Source organism: Betta splendens, chromosome 9 (assembly GCF_900634795.4).
Source record: "Betta splendens chromosome 9, fBetSpl5.4, whole genome shotgun sequence".
Lineage (NCBI taxonomy): Eukaryota > Metazoa > Chordata > Actinopteri > Anabantiformes > Osphronemidae > Betta > Betta splendens.
Window position 1 is genome coordinate 19,067,535 of NC_040889.2, and position 16,898 is coordinate 19,084,432.

Below are 16,898 nucleotides of genomic sequence, written 5' to 3' on the forward strand. Positions count from 1 at the left end.
GACACTGTTTACTCTTGCTGATACAAAGGAATGGCTTGTCTGTTGTTATAGCCCTTCAGATACTGTAGCTACAGTAAAGTAACACATGTAACAGGCAAGTGTGTTACTAGATGGCTTCTGGTGTGTGTGTGTGTGTGTGTGTGTGTGTGTGTGTGTGTGTGTGTGTGTGTGTGTGTGTGTGTGTGTGTGTGTGTGTGTGCGCGCGCACGTCACAGGCAGAAACAATAGCTCTGTAAGAGCCATATAAGAGCTCTCACCGCATGAACACCCTATTTTAACAGCCCGGACCAAGAGAGGGTCAGGAGCAAGGTGAGAGGGAGAGCAGACAGATGGACAAACAGACAGCGAGAAAGGGAGAGAAGGTCAGCAAGAGGGAGAGAGTTCACCGTCTCCCCTCCATTCACCGTGCCTGGTCCCTCTCTTGTCTTTTCTCTTCCTCCGCCTCCTCCTCCTCCCTCTCTTTTCTGCCCATCTCTCTCTCTAATTGAAGTGTTTTTGTGGAGCAGCTCCTCTCCAGCCTGAGTAGGATAACTGAAAATAGTCTCTAAAACTAACAATCCTCTTTGTCTGCCAGCTCTTGTCCCTCTGAGTGGATGCTGTACTGTTGGCTTTCAGTACACACACACACACACACACACACACACACACACACACACACACACACACACACACACACACACACACACACACACACACACACACACAGCTGAGTGAGGGAAGGAAAAGCAGCCAAAAGTGTGTTGAGCTACAGTATGTATCTGCTCATACAAATGTAAATCGCAACCCCAGCGCTGAACATTTGGAGGATGACGGGACCGTACCTGCTAATACAGCTACTGTATCCATCCGCCGCGCGTATCGCGGGGCTCCCTGAAATCAGCTGGGGTCTACGCCTCACCGCAGACCCCAGGAGGAGGAGCTCTGCTCGGACATTACCTGCGTCCCTGCTTATGGTGCTCAAACTCGCCCGTGTAATTGGTTAAGACAGCTGCCTCTGGTGCCGGCAGCCATTAGGGTTAAAGTTCATCACCAATGACAACTGGCTGTCTGCAGCCACAGCCTGCCATGTCATTAAAAACAAAATATTAGATGGGAAATGGGGGAGGGACGGGCTCCTGGGGACATCGTTCCCATCCTTTTAATATGGGGTTTATATTATATTTTATTTGTGAATACAATTTTATTATGATTTCTTATTGAATGAATATGGAATCATAATCTAGGAGAATTTAAAAATGTCTAAACTGAAACAGAAACTGCCACAATAATTTAGTATTTGTTTTAATGATTCTTTTTAATAATTAAAATTTTAATAAACATTTCTAACGTGTGTGTGTGCAGGGGTTCGGTGAGAGGGAGCGCAGGCTCCGTCAGGACTCCGCTGACTTTTGTCCATATTAATGTGCCTTGTTTTGTATTGTCGGACTCGTAGCTGTCAATATCCACCTCAAACACTCTACATCAATCGAGCGCCACAAACGGATATGAAAGGCAACACCTCCGGCTCAGCATTGATCACGGTGACATTTACTTTGCACGCCCCCTAAATGTCCTGCCCTTGTCACAACATTTGAAGAAAATCACAGCAATCAATAGCACACGTGCTCCACTCACAAACGCGGCAGGGGGCACTGAACCCAATCTCAACTTCATCCAGTCTCGTTACGCAACGGTTCTAATATTTCAATATTCTGAATGTTTTCTCGCTGGTAATTCACGTGGGACGCTCCTCTTACTTCCTGGCCCAGGCTTTGCAAGTGATGAGCCTCGACGAGCAGCTCCCAGCTGTCTTAATAAAACACAGCGATCAAAGCCAGAATTAAGGGTGGTTGTTTTTTTTTTTTAATTCTTCATTTTAGGCACGGGGAGCTGGTCTCATTCCTTTCTGTGTACAGAGGAAATGAAGTGTGAGATGTCAGTAAACAAATGAGGAATATGTAGGACATGGCTGGGTTTGATTATTGGAATATTGTTAGTGATTCTCTGGAGGAAGACGCGTGTTTCCCTCACCGCCTCTTTAGCCAGTTACGTGAGCGTAGTAAATTTTGTTGGAATGATTAGGCAATGAAACTGATTTATATTGACCCATATATCATTTGTTTTAGAACATCTTTAAAGTACTGACAGTGTGTTAAACTTTTATCTTTTGGCAGCGGCCGACCACTCAAATAAGAAGTGTTACAGCCTGCGTCACTCACCTGTAGCGCCTCCGGCCTCTTCACTGATAAAAATGCAAAATAACCTCCATTTAGAAATGTATTTGTGTAAATTGTTATAATTCGTTTAAGCCGCTGTGCCATTATTCCCTATATAAACCAGGAAAAAGTCCCTTTTTATACATATTTACTTTCGTGACGAGCAAAAAAGATTTTTTTCATTCTTTTCACTCATTTGTTTCTTACGTTGCTCGTTTCGGACCATCTCTGGACCAGCTATACTTCCCACAGCGCTGCCGGACTCTCTCTATCTGAACTCCTGGCCATCAGTGTCTCAGGTCACAGTTGTCCTGGAGCTTATCTCCCAGTTCTCCGTGTTCCCAGGGTGCTGATAGAAACGGCTGGTGGCTGTTCCACTGATATACTGTTGTATAATACATGCAGCGCTGGAGCTATAAGAAGGAACCATAATATCACAGTTGTGATAAGTCGTGGGTGTGGGAGCTGTCATGTTCCATAAGGACAGCATGGTCCTGTATGTCACATCTCACGGTAACATGAGCGTCTTGACAAAAGCTCTCTCGGAATAAAAAAAATCTCACTTTTTTTGAAACCTCACTCCAGCAAAACTTGAATCTACTGCATCAGCACCACCCTCTTCACTAAAAACGCCATGTTTTTGTGTTCCGTTTCTGCTCCGTAGGGAAGAGTGACCCGTTCTGTGTGGTGGAGCTGAGCAACGATCGGCTGCAGACGCACACGGTCTACAAAAACCTGAACCCAGAGTGGAACAAGGTCTTCACTTTGTGAGTGTGTCTTACGTCAACCAGCGATGACAGGTGTCTTTGAATTACTTTTGAAGAATGACAGTCAGAGTTTTAAAATTGGGTGGAGGAGCTTTTATTTGTGTTTGATTAGAAGACAAATCCAAACAAAACCTGTATTTCCTGTCTTAAGCATAATGAAATGATGAAAGTTAGAAATTTTTAAATGAAAAACTTGTCTATTCTCTCTCTTACATCCATAGTATCTAAAGTTAAAAACATCTACCATTAAATAGTATTAATATCTTATACTTCACAGTGTTATTTAGCTTTGTATCACAGCACAGGCATCGATCCCCAAACGTTTCTGTGACGCTTTTGTTGTGACTCATGTTGCGTATGAGACAGTAAACGGATGTGGTACTGCAGCTTCTGGTTCGTATTTCATGAGACGTGTCAGTGTTTTCTGTCTGTGTGTGGACTAGTAACGTGAAGGACATCCACTCAGTACTCGAGGTCACTGTTTACGACGAAGACCGAGATAGAAGCGCAGACTTCCTGGGGAAAGTGGCTATTCCTCTACTAAATGTGAGTCAAAGGCGTAGTTGTGCGAGTGCTTTTTTTATTTTTTTCCTTCTCCCACAGGGATGTAGAGAACATAGAGCAGCAGAAAGAATGAAAACACACAGTGGAAGATATAAAAAGCAGAGGTTATTTTTGCAACTCCACAGATGAGACTTATTATTTCACAAAGAGTAATAGATGACAGCCAGGAGCAAATAAATGGAAGCGGCTGAGGGAAAAAAGAGGAGATTGATGGGTGAGAAGAAAGAGAGTGAGGGGAAGAAAGATGATCTGCAAATGACACTAATCGAGAGATGGAATGGAGAGAGAACAGTCTACTTCTATCTGGAAACAAATATAGATCGCCCGTGCGAGAGGTGCGGGTCCAGGTGCCCGTGTTCTGCCGCACGGTACCGCACCATTCCCCAGGATAGTTAATTCCTGTCTGATGGAGTCGAGCTGGGGCCGGTAATGAACAGGTACTTGTCAGAGTTGGCGCGCTTGTTTTGGGCTCCCTGTCAGCGCCGGCAGCCGGGTTCAGAGGTGGCCCGCGGAGCCCATTCAGCCGGGTATTGCCAGACAGACGCCTGTCATGTCCCTCTCCCGCAGATCCAAAATGGAGAACGCAAAGCCTACGCCTTGAAAAGCAAGGAGCTGACAGGGCCAACAAAAGGGGTCATCTTCCTCGAAATAGACGTGATTTTTAATGCTGTAAGTCTTTGTTTTGCTTTTTTTTTTTGAATCTCCACTATTTTTTTCACCCCCACCCCCATTATCCTCTCTCTCTCTCTCTCTCTCCATCCCTGTCTTGTAACCCCCCCCAAACGCCGCTGTTGTCTTTATTCCGTGCCCCCCCCCCCCCCCCCCCCTCCCCTGCCTCCATCTCATCTCTCGTCCCTCGTCCCTTGTCCTCGTTTTGGCTTTGATTATCGAAGACTCCCTCTCAGCAGCTTTTGTTCGCCCCATTCACAATTGCTGTGTGTGTCCAATAGCGGCCATCTTACAGCTTTCCCTTCAGCCCTGTAGCCTCTGATGCATCGAAAAATAAAACCCACAATATATTCCTACCCTAATTTATCCGCCTATTCTCCCCATACGGCATGTATGTCCTTTTAACATCATTTCATTTGGATCTTACCGTCCTTCCTGTGTTCACCCCCCCGTGCCACAGGTGAAGGCTGGCCTCAGGACGCTGATTCCCATCGAGCAGAAATACATCGAGGAGGAGCCGCGTGTGTCCAAGCAGGTACATCAGCAGCATCAGCCGACCGGTATCTGCTCCTCTCAGGCCCCACAGCCGCTATATCTGCTGTAACCAACTGTAGGAAACAACCCCACCAAGCCTGGGACTGTGTGGGCAAGATTTAATAGGATGATTGAAGAGAAACAGCATTTTGTGTTTTTTCCCCCCCGCTCCTTTCTCTATCCCCCCCCCCCCCCCCCCCCCCCCCCCCAATCACCCCATCACCCCCCACCCTCCCCCCTTGCATCCACTCTGACTGGTGAATAGAAATGTCAAGCTGTCAGCTCTGGGGTGCATAAGTAGATTGGCCATCCTTATAGCTGGCCCTCTTTGGCACCGCTGCTTTGCACTTCATTGTCACGCCGCTCAGTGTGGCACCACAAAGGGCTGAATAGCAGGGGCCGGCCCACATCAGACGTGTCATACGAGTGACCGTTTGGGCCCAGCAGTCAAAGCCGCGCAGCCACGCACGGCCGAGCGCACCCGTGCCCGGCCACCACTGCTTCCGCCGGGCTCTCCGTTTGACCTGCTCCACCTTCTTTCCCCCCCAAGTGTCAGGATTTCAATCTCCGCTGCGTCTCCGGCTCACGGAGATGACCCGCGTCGTCGTCGTCCCGCGATGATGATGTCACCGGGGGGGGTCCCTCTGCGCGGAGGCAGCTCCCCTGCTGTGGACACGCTGCTCCGTGTGCAGACACACCACACAAAGAAAAGAAAGGACAAACACACAAAAGCTCACTGCCAGGCACGCGCATTTAACTGTAATTATGACATTTGACTCGCCAGACGTCCGCGCCGCATTCTTTGGGGGTTTTAGGGAACAACTCAAGGGCCCCCCCGGCGTAATTCCTGAAAAATGGAGCGTCCTTATCAAGGCTGCTACAGCAGTAATGGGCCCAGGCGAGTACAGCGTGTACGTGGAGCGCACGCACCGAGGAACGTGGAAATGGATGATTCACAGTCTGTCTGTCCCCGGGGCCTGCGTGTCCCCAGCAGGACACCGTACAGTCAGTCACGTTCAGCTGGGCAACAAAAAAAGAAAAAAAAAGCTCACATAATTACACATAGAGAGGGAGAAACCCTCCCCTCGTGGAGCGCTCGGAGCCTCGTGCGCGTCCTCCCAGCAACGCCGGCCACGTGCGCCGCGCCCACCGCGTGCCCATTCCAGCACGCACGCCACCGGAGAGGAGAATAATGTCCTAGAAATGTTTTAAGTGACAATCTGCAGAGGCTTTGTCCTTGGGGAGCACTCTCTCCCGGTGGCGACCTGATTGGGCGGCGGGCGTTCCGCTGCTCCCTGAATGGCTGGCGACCCGGGGGGAGGACGGCAGTCAGCGCGTTCCCTCTCATCTCGGGCCAAACGCCTGGAGAACCCTCTGGGAGCAGAATCCAGGACTGTTGGAAAGTGTTATTATTGCACTTAACTTCAGCACTGGGGGAGTGGGCTTAAAGAAACACTGTGATTCAGCTTGTGACACTCAAAGTGGCCGTTTGTCCCGCGCTCTGGTCCACTTCCATAAATAGCTCTCCTGGAAATCTCCATCTGAAACTTTCTGCTCTGGTGAACTTTACAAAGTGACAGAAGAATGAGACCCACCCGATTACACACCTAATAACCTCCCACTCATTAATAAGATGACGATTCCTGTCTCCACGTGTACCGTCTGCTCATCTTGTATAAGTCGTGGACTTATCACTTCCTGTCTCTCCTCCAGCTGCTGTTGCGCAACTTCAACCGAGTCAGGCGCTGCATCATGTTCCTGATCAACACTGGCTGCTACATCAACAGCTGCTTCGAGTGGGAATCTCCACAGAGAAGTGTCTGTGCCTTCGTGGTACGTATGGATAGACGCTGTGCATTAAATCAACTTTTCCACACACAGAATGAATGTTCACAAAGCGCGGACACTTAGTGTAACTGGTAATTATAGACAGGCGAGCTTGTCTGGAGCACGTCCTCCCAGTGTTGTCCCACTCCACACTGTTACTCACACTTTGAAGCATCTTGATGTGATGGTTTGATTGAGAACCGTTTCTGGCTGCGTTTAAAAACACGAGTGCTGTGGTGCTGTGTGTGCACATAAAGGGTATTTAATCGCAGGGACTTCATAATCGACTTGATGTTGTGTCCTAAACACAATTTTTAATGATAGACATCAAAACACTGCTACAGTCGACTGAAGTGTGACAAGATGGAAGTGGAAATGGCAGCCTCTGCCTTTCTTCTCCCGTCAGCCTCCTCTTCATCCTCTCTCTCTCTCTCTCTCTCTCTCGCTCTCCTTTTGCTTCTGTCATCTGTGTCTGGTATTAAAAGGTGAAACGTAATTGGACAGCTGAGCTATCAGTAAAAGACATTCCGCTGCAGGGTGGCGAGTGGCTGCGTGGAGGTTCCTGCTCTAAAGATGACAGAGCGGGCATTTAATCCTGTCTGGTTTAGTGTCCTGACATAAGTAGCTGCAGGACAGGTGGAACCGGCCCGGCCCTTTACCTTGGGAGCAATAAGTGTCTCCACAACAGACATTAGACATTAGTAGCATTTGGCTGTCTGACACCAGTTTCATATCTGCTGAGACGTGTGTGTGTGTGTGTGTGTGTGTGTGTGTGTGTGTGTGTGTGTGTGTGTGTGTGTGTGTGTGTGTGTGTGTGTGTGTGTGTGTGTGTGTGTGTGTGTGTGTGTGTGTGTGTGTGTGTGTGTGTGTGTGTGTGTGTTTGTACAGCAGGTCACAGTGTCATCACAAGACATGGGTCAGAAGAGACATGGTATCGATCCGCTAACATTTTCCCTGCGCGCGTGTGTGTGAGCTCGTGTGTGTGTGTGTGCGTGCGTGCGTGTGTGAGTCTGGTGCATTCACATACAGCATGCGTGAACCGTATGTAACAGAAGTATGAATTGGCTCAGGATGAATAGAGAGTAGCACACATTTGCCTTTGAAAACCTGCCGGTTCTGAGTATCAGTTTCAATTGTGCTCCCTTAAAATCAAAATATTCAGATGATGATGACGCTCATATCTAGGCCAAGGACATAACGTTTTATAGTTTATGGAAAGTCTGAAATTTAGGTGTCATTGCCCCCCCCCCCTCTCTCTCTTTTGGGAGATTATAGGAGTATGCACTTAGCTAAAAGCATCAGAGTATTTAGGGCCTCTCATCTACACAGATACACTCTCCTCCATTTCTTCATCCCTCTCCCGTTTCTCCCTCACTTTGAGAGGCCTCTTAATCACTTTACTCATCTCTTTAAGTGGGTTTTTATGGGGGGCCATCTGGCCAAGGTGGTGTGTTCACGAAGGTGCGCGGCTGTGCGCGATTATGAGCGCGTGCGTTCACGTTTTGTTGTCTCGTCGCCTCAGACAGATGTTGCGCTCAACCTCCCCCCCCGACCGCCGTTGAGGCGGCGCGGCGATCGATCCCGACCGCGACCGCGGCAAAAGGGAGAATCCAAACGCCCGCACGCCGCATTATGTCACTCGTGTCCCTCCGCAAAAAGCACAGCATGGTTTTTTTTCCCCTTCCTCTCCCTCGCTGTCCTTCTGCCCGTGCTGCAATGCCAGCCGCGCGGATGTATCGCCCATTAGTGCCAGCTGTGATCAGTGTGTACACGGCGTGTGTTTTGGGTGCATGTGAGAGAGGAAGAGCGATATCGCATAGTCTCACGCGCAGCCTTTCTCTCGCTCACACCCACACTGCTGTCAGCCACCCATCCCGACAGTGAATCAGCCGCCGTGGCAGCTTTGCCTGAGGCGTTGGCACAATGGACGGGACTGGAGTTACCTCCTGTCCTGCGTGATGGGTGGTGTCTGCGCGTTTGTATGGGCGGGTTCGTCCTCGTCTCTCCGTCTCCGGGTTAAGTGTCTGCTTCCTCCCTCCACACCTGCAGGCTGAGCGTCTCGTCCGCGCGTCCGTCCCCGCGGCTCTTTATCTCCCCCTCCCCTCCCGCCGCGCTTCCTCCCGGGGCCGAGGCCATTGTGGGGCCGCGCGGTGTTGGGTTCTGTTCCCCCGCTGCTGCCAGCTCTCCCCACGGCCCCTGCAAGACAAGGCTGTTATTGCCCCAGGGACCGCGGGCCTCAGCAGCTCTTCCTCCAAACAAATTTGCTGTAACTTTATCTGCAATTGGGCCCTGAATTGGGAGCAAATAGAGGCAGCTTTGTGGAGCTCGGGGAAGGGCGAGGGCAGCGAGCTGGGGGTTGTTGAGGAGGCAGGGGAAATGATACCGGTTTCTTTTATGTCAGGCAAAGTAGGACTCTTATCAGGAAGAGAGCCCAGACAAGGGAGCTCCTTCTAGAGGAAACTGGAGCACCTATCACCTGCTTTGCATTTAGATAAAAATTCACCCTGCTGAAATAAAAAGGAAAAAAAAGCAAACACAGGTACAGAAGCAACTATTGGTGTGTGTGTGTGTGTGTGTGTGTGTGTGTGTGTGTGTGTGTGTGTGTGTGTGTGTGTGTGTGTGTGTGTGTGTGTGTGTGTGTGTGTGAGAAACCGCCAGCCAGACATGAGCAAAACACACACACACACACACACACACACACACACACACACACACACACACACACACACACACACACACACACACACACACGGCAGCAGTCAGTGGTACACACCACTCCAGGTCTCTTTAAATTGCTCCTTTGACTCCTCTTCAAAGAACCCGTCTAACTTTTAAAAGTTTTAAAGTCAGGAGTTCGTCTTTGCCCACAGCAAGGGACAGCTTTGAAAGATATACTTTCACATTTTACTGCTCTCCTGATTTGCAAAATGAACGATAGTTGAAATATAGAGCCGTGACTCGCTGAGAATTCCAAGTCAGAGTTTAATCACTGGAGATAAAGCAACAACAGAAAATGCTGGGATGCTTTTTGCGGAGGAGCCGCAGACCCTGCGTCCGCGCTCCTCCGTTACCAGCGCGCGGCTACACTTTGTAGTCACGTCTTATTTAGTTTTACTGTCTCCGTGCGAGGCGACGGACTTCAACGCGGCGGTTTCATCCATCGGCTGAACGGCGTTAATTGTGCAGCAGCAGCAGCGCCGTGTTCCGCCGGGCGACAGCAGGGGGCAGTCTAGCACCACTGAATGCTGGGAGCGTCCGGTCACAAGCAGGGCACTGCCTCTCTCTGGTTCCCTCGAACTTAACGGGACTTCTAGTCGCTATCTGGCAACACTTAGTGCCAGCGTGGAAATCGATGTAAGAGAGATAAAGGGGAACTCTGAAATCCAAACTTCAGTCTCACTCCGCTGAGACAGAGCAGGAGGAACGTTAGCCTGGTGTGTGGTTAATGTAAGCCAAAGCACTGAATATTACCCTCCCACGGAGCCGCGGCTCCGAGCCGTGAGGATGCGCCTCGTGTTTTGAAACAAATAAGGCACAATGCAACTCAGAATGTGCCACACTGAGCGCTGGAATAAATCATTTTCACTCCGGTATCTTTTCACATTTTTAATATATCTTTTTGTGTTGAGGCAGTTTCTTAGTATTAAGAGAAAGCATCAAACAACATACAGTAACTAATGAAATTCAGACGCGTCAGAATAATTTAGTTGAATACATTTTGGCCAAAATAATACAAATTACTCTGCTTTGTTCATGTTTGTGATTGTCTATTTTAATTATAAATCCGATTTGAATTTCATCTCATGCTCACATCTGAAGTTGGCCCAGTTCAAATGCAGTCTCTAACTATATTTGAAATGCTTTGGCAGATTTGACAGTGCAAAATATTATTTCCACTTTGTTGTGTTTTGTGACATTTTGGTGAATTTTGCTTGAGACTTGTTGAAGCACAAATGATCTCAAAAGCAGTGATACATTTTGAGACAGTGATTTACTGAATAAAGGTAAATTGTGGTTCTATTAATCATGACTTTTTATTCATTACGCCCAGTAGTTGATGACAAAATTAAATAAAACTAATAATTGATCACAAATACATATTTTTTTATGTAATAGAATGATAAGAAAGGACTTCTGCTACTACTCATACAAAAGTGAATGTGTTTAAATTACCACAGAAGAAGAGCAATGTTATTGTGCAGATATTCTCTATGAAGGTGTTTCTGACTTAACATCAGCGCGCTAATCTCACAGATCACATCTGGAGTTTCATTTCGCATTTCGCCTCCCCCCCCCCCCCCCCCCCCCCGTTTACCGTTGAGCTTGTTTTCCTGCTTGTATTTTCTTTCCTGAGCTTTCCTCCGGTTACTGACATCCACAGCAGGCTGCTTCCCACTCCCTCGTCCCCAGGCGAGCAGCCCGCTATCTGGTGCGGGGACCGACGGGGGGCGGCTGCGATCGGCCCGTCATAGTGGAAAGGTCCAGGCACTGTAGGACCCCATTATCCAGCCGGGGGCCACAGAGACGGGACGGGGCTGGCCCACTGCTGAGCTGGGTGTTCGGTTCCTCCAGCTGCCAGTCAAAGCCTCGCCCTCGGCTACTGGAACCGAGCGGAGAAGGAATGAAGGGGGACGACAGGTTCAGCCGCCTCGGGCTGGATCCTTAAAAACTGCGAGCGTGTTTAGGCTCCATAAAAATATGACAACAATGAGGAGCAATTAGTTTGTTCGTTGTGACAACTCTACTGTGAGCGGATATTGAAAATATGTACTGTACAATATATGCACCTGTACAGTGAGTGGTGTTTAAACAGTGGCAGCAGTGTTTGAAATCAGCGCGTGTGTCTCTGCCTGAAATAAGAGTGCGGTTATTTTTAGCTTTTATCGCAATAGGTTTGAAACTGTGGAGCTTCACTGCGCGTTAGATAATAAGAGTAAGTTATTATCATTTGTAGAAAGATGGATCATTTTAGAATGTGTGCATTTTGTGGAGCTGTATGTAAAGGTTTTGGTTGCCCATTACTTATGATTTAGTAAATAACGTTTTTAGGTGTTTGAGGCTATTCAAAATTCTTTTTAAGAAGCAGCATTCTGCAGGTGTACAGGTCATGTCTGATGTTTAATTATTAATGGTCTTTCTTTGTACACACTGTGTCTGTTAGTTTTACACAAAGTTCAAAAGTTTGAAGGAATCTTTTAAACTTATTTACACCAGAAAGTAAAAAGCAGCAAAACTCTTATCAACTAATCATATTGTCATTTGCGATCGGGTCGTGTGCGTTGCTGTCTAGATGCTGGTGTGTGTGTGTGTGTGTGTGTGTGTGTATGTGTGTGCGTGTGTGCGTGTGTGTGTGTGTGTGTGTGTGTGTGTATAGCAACAGCAGAACTGCGCACGCTCTTGAGGGGCTGTTGAACCTCATGTTCACATTAACCTCAGACTGTAAACGCGATGAGGAGAGAGCTCACTCTTTATCCTCCACTCTCGTTTTCTCACACATACACAAGCGCAAATAAAACAATTTCACTGTTGATTGCGAAGCTTCCGCTCTGGCTTGTTGATGTTGCTCATCCAAACAGGATGGAGCATAATTGGAGCACAGACCAATAAATCCGCTTCATACAGCAATAGCTTCTAATTCTCTGCTCTTAAGAGAGATAAACAGGGATGGATTTTAATTCAATTTAAATCTTTGCTCATATTTGAAATAATGAATTATTGTATATGAATGTGACAAATATGTGTCGCTAAAAAGATGGAGCATTCGACACAGTTTGCATTTTCAGCATTTAATAAAATTGCTGCTAAAGTTTTATAAATTGTTCTTTTGAAATTGTAACAAACATACTTTTTTTATGCTTATCATATTTATTTTGATTGTGATTTGTGATTGACTTTTCCACAAAACATCCAAAGCCGCCCAGCGTTAATATACAATGACAATTTTCCAGCATTAGCAGCTCCGCTTTCCCACAGATTCCTTGTCCTGTCCACCGCAGTAATCTCTTGTCAGAGGCTAAAGAGCCTGCCAAGCCCAGAACACAGGCTTTTAGCAGAGGTTACTTTTCAGATGGTACTTTCCTTGTTTGTTGATGAGAGGGGAGGTATAGAGGTTATGCTTTTGGCAGATGGGTGCAGAGGAGGTTATGGACGGGGTACGCCAGCCTTTTGCGGTGCGAGCGAGGGTTTGGGGGCTTGGAGTGACAGGGTGAGGGTCTCGGGGTGTGGGGTGCGCGAGGTCAGATGCTGGGGTTTGGGTGGAGTGTGGAAGGGTCAGCCTTGACGCGCCGCGGCTGAAGCGGTACGTGACCTCGGGCTCCGGGATGATTGGCACGGAGGAAAGAGGCTCTGACGGCTCCTACTCATCTGCCTCGTCGTCCTCCTCCGCGGCTGAAGGCCCAGGAAGCCTCGAGGGTCAGGGTGCTGAACCGAGGCTCTCTGACACCAGGCCTGTACCTTTTGTTGAGGCGCTGGCTTGTTTTACGCTTTGTTCCACCGTGGTTATGATTCTACATATGAATGCGTTTAAATATGTGGCGTTTCCAGTCGCACATATGGTCGGTGCACGTTCTCAGGAGCTCGCCTCCTGGAGGTCACTGTGGGGTCTTGAGTGTATATTTTCTTTGTTCTCCCGTTTTTTTCGTTCTCGCTGCTCCTTTTTTAACAGTTTTGCTTCTCTTTTTGTTCCTTCTCCTCAGCTTTTCGTGATCGTGGTGTGGAACTTCGAACTCTACATGATTCCTATGGCTCTGCTGCTGCCTTTGGCCTGGAACTACATCCTCATCGCGTCGGGGAAGGATACGAGGCAAGACGTGGTGAGTGAGGCCGCCGCTCCTCCATATCTCTCCGCCTTTCTTTCATGTCCCTGTGAAAGCGGCTTTCCACACACATTTCAGGGGTAACACTCAGGCGCTGTTGTTTTATGGTGACGCTATGTCATTCCTTTAGTTACCACATTAATCACATTCACATACAGTATGAACTGTATGCGCGAGGCAATGAATGCTCCGTGATCTTGGTCTGAACAGATCCATAGAACTTCGCTAAATTGCAGTTGTGAAGAGAAGAAGAATTGGAGTGAAATTCCAGAATAAAAACTTGTTGAAATATTTAAAGTAACTCTGTAGCTGCCCCTCGAGGAACTGCTTTCTCAGTGCAATCTCACATTTCCTACTTTACCTTCTTTGAGGCAAAGAAAGGGGAGAAATAACAGGCTGTCACCTTGAGCTACGTTATGCCACTTACCTGCAAGTATATTTATTTAATTCATTTATTTTTATCTCTTATACCAATTAAACGATGTCAAAGCAATGTCATGGAGAAACAGACATGTTTTAATCATGTCCCGGCACATTTGGAGAGTGGAAAGTGAAAGCGAGGGAGAGAGCTGGACTATGAAGTGAGCGTGAACAATGACGTGATTAATTTTAATAAGTGCCTTTTTCTAAAACTCTGTTGGAAATAACCACTTAGCCGACCTCAGATTTTCTTACAGTCTGTTGAATATGTGTATATTTATTTCCTCGTAAGGATCCTTTGGGTTTGATTGATTGGACTTGTAAGAGATATTAATTCCAGTTATTATAATGAATATAATATCATTGCTGTGTGTTATTGTAATATTGCAGATAGAAATGAAAAATGTGATGTGAATGTTTCAACATTTATTAGTTTTAATAGTCAACCAGTTTTAAAAGTCAACCAGTCAGACTATAGGAGACAGGCAAAATCCTTACGTTGAGTACATTCACTTACAGTAAGAGTTTTGTAATAGTTTATTGTTTAATATATATATTTCCACTTAAATAAATAATATATATTTCCACTAAAAGAATCAGATGCTAGCAATTAAAAGTAGTTTTTGTAGATAAAACTAGTTCTATTTTTCTTTCCCAGGGCACTTTTCTTGGCCTGTAGATGGCGATGTTGCTTGACAAAAAATAAAATCCCAGATGCCTTAAAACAAAACCTGGAAGGATGATCTGTCTCCATACCTGCTGTTTGTATTTATCCCCGATTATATTCTTCTCCCAGGGACTTTCTAATTAAAATAAGGCGACAGAGGTTACATATTCTCATAATGGGCCACTTACATGAACGTGTTACTCCCACTTCATGCAGATTTCCTTTTCTGTTCCAGACACAGGTTGGAGCATTAAGGCCTGTTCCAACACAAAGCACCATTTGGTTTGACAGTACTGCTAATTTTGCAAGATGAATCTCTCCACATTTAAACCAGGGGCGCACATTTTTTCCTGACTTGGCTTTGTTACAATGGAAGCAATATCATCAATACTGTACAACAATAATTTGCCACCAACCAAAATCAAACGTGCGTGAGCTGTCATTTTGTTGTTTTTTGTAGCTCCGCTCGGATTTTTGTTTGCCGCCTGGTTCGAATCTGAGCTGAAGTGGGGTTTTGCCTTTGACGGTTGCTTCAGTATCTTCCCCAGTGTGTGGATGTTAGTGTTTGGTTGAATTAAAAAGAATTATCTGCTTAAAACAATGGGCCAAATAGCTCACTGAGGCCATGAGAGGATTTCTGCTCAATTTCATATCCAACTCTCTTTCAATTAAACATTTCTGCTGAATGTGAGCACAACCAGAGACAGTGAGTGAGTGAATGTGCCGCCTCCGTCCTCACGTGTGAATCGCAGGGGGCGCTGATATGTATTTTCTATGTATCTGGTTTTGGGCGAGTGATGAGGCCGTGCAAGAGAATAGGGTATCGACGATGCAAGCCAATGCGCAGGTGTGTGCGTGGTTCATGAATACGGAGGTTAGTGTGCGATGCGGTGGCAGCGGCGTGCTGTCGGGATGTCGCGTCTTTTCATTTCAAGGTTACGATACAGACAAAAGCGGTGTGTAGACCGGCGGATACACAAACCCAAACACACTGCAGACAGTCGGATGCCGGAGTCGTTTTAGGTTTGTTTCCGCCGAGAACAAGATGGAGATAAGAGTTTGGTGTGTGTCATTGAAAACCAGTGCTGTGTGTGTGTGTGTGTGTGTGTGTGTGTGTGTGTGTGTGTGTGTGTGTGTGTGTGTGTGTGTGTGTGTGTGTGTGTGTGTGTGTGTGTGTGTGTGTGTGTGTGTGTGTGACGTTCTTCCCAGCAGTGCAGCCTACGAAGGCAGGATTAATTGTCAAAGATTAACACTATTAATGCTGCTCTTCCTGTCACTGTGACAGTTGTGCAGAATATTATAGCGGCGCAAAAAATAATGGCCTCTGTTGTATCAGTCGCAGTCTGAATGCCTGAGGAATGTGATGCACCTCCGCTCCTGGCTCCATTTAAAGCGGTTAGCCTCTCTCAGTCCCAATATTACCGTCTAACATGTACGTTAATTAGAAGCAATGTAAAGAATTAGGAAAAGCATTTATTATTTTCAAGGCTTAACGCTTGCACCGTTCACACACGCAGACGCACGCATCCCTCGAGTCCTGTCCCTGTTTGTCTCCAACAATCCGCAGCCACGCAGGGGGAACGCGGGTGCGACGAGCAGGCACGGGGCAGGATCTGCCTTTTTACCTTCCTCCTGATGGAACCGGAGGCACGGCCGACTCACGAACCCCCCCCCCCCCCCCCCCAGCGGTGGAAGAACACAAAAGGAAACAGGGGAAGAGGACTTTCTAATTACTTTAGGCAACACAGCGAATGGGAGCACCGCGCTAGGCTGAGCAGGGGTCAGCATCCGTCTGAGGGTAACGCCGAATGAATCTCCGCTGAACTAACTCTGAGGACGGGGGTGGAGGGAAAGACAAACAAAAAAAAAAAAGCTGCACACTTGAACTAAGGCTTCCTGGTGAAGTAAAGGGCCTTGTTTCTGTGACGGGTTCACGGCGAGGGCCCTTCTCCGCAGCCCCGTCTGCGGCGCCTTGTAATTCACCACCCAGGGTCACCGACCGTGGCGTGGCTACACGCTGCTTTGCAAACAGATCCCAGATCAGCGGTCCGTAACCTCACCCTAACCTTGACCAGTACCTGCTAAGCAGTCAGAGCATCCTCAGAACAGCGATTAAAGGCGGGTGCGCAGCAGCGAGGTCGCGGACCTCTTCTCTTATTCAACGCGCCGACCCGTGAACCCCGACTCTTCAACATTGTTGGCGACACGCGGAAACAAACAAAGCGGAGGACCTTATGCTTCCGAAGCTGTGCAGCAGAGGATTCTACGTCTACTTGTGCATCTGCGTCCTCTGCCGTTGGGAAGCTTCACTGGTCTGATGGTCGCCGCTCCACAGTTTGGGCTTTAGCTACATCCCTGTGGCGGAGGAATCTGCAGGTCAACCGGACGACAGGCGGCTCCTCCAGAAGAAGAGGAACGGCTGCACCCGCCTGCACCCGCC

General features: G+C 47.6%; 1 protein-coding gene across 9 annotated transcripts in view; it reads left to right on the forward strand.

The window, feature by feature from the left end:
* The window catches only part of mctp1a (multiple C2 domains, transmembrane 1a), a 94,833-nt gene that overhangs the window by 51,876 nt on the left and 26,059 nt on the right, over window positions 1-16,898 (forward strand). For 8 of the 9 annotated variants that reach the window (XR_005898170.2, XM_029162374.3, XM_029162377.3 and 5 more), the window contains 6 exons: window positions 2,860-2,962; window positions 3,406-3,508; window positions 4,094-4,195; window positions 4,656-4,730; window positions 6,443-6,562; window positions 13,252-13,368. Coding sequence is in view for 8 of the 9 variants with exons in the window: in XM_029162374.3 (XP_029018207.1) it covers window positions 2,860-2,962; window positions 3,406-3,508; window positions 4,094-4,195; window positions 4,656-4,730; window positions 6,443-6,562; window positions 13,252-13,368 (620 nt within the window). In the remaining variant the exon portion in view is untranslated. The remainder of the gene's footprint in view (window positions 1-2,859; window positions 2,963-3,405; window positions 3,509-4,093; window positions 4,196-4,655; window positions 4,731-6,442; window positions 6,563-13,251; window positions 13,369-16,898) is intronic. The other variant, XM_055511239.1, reaches the window with a different exon arrangement.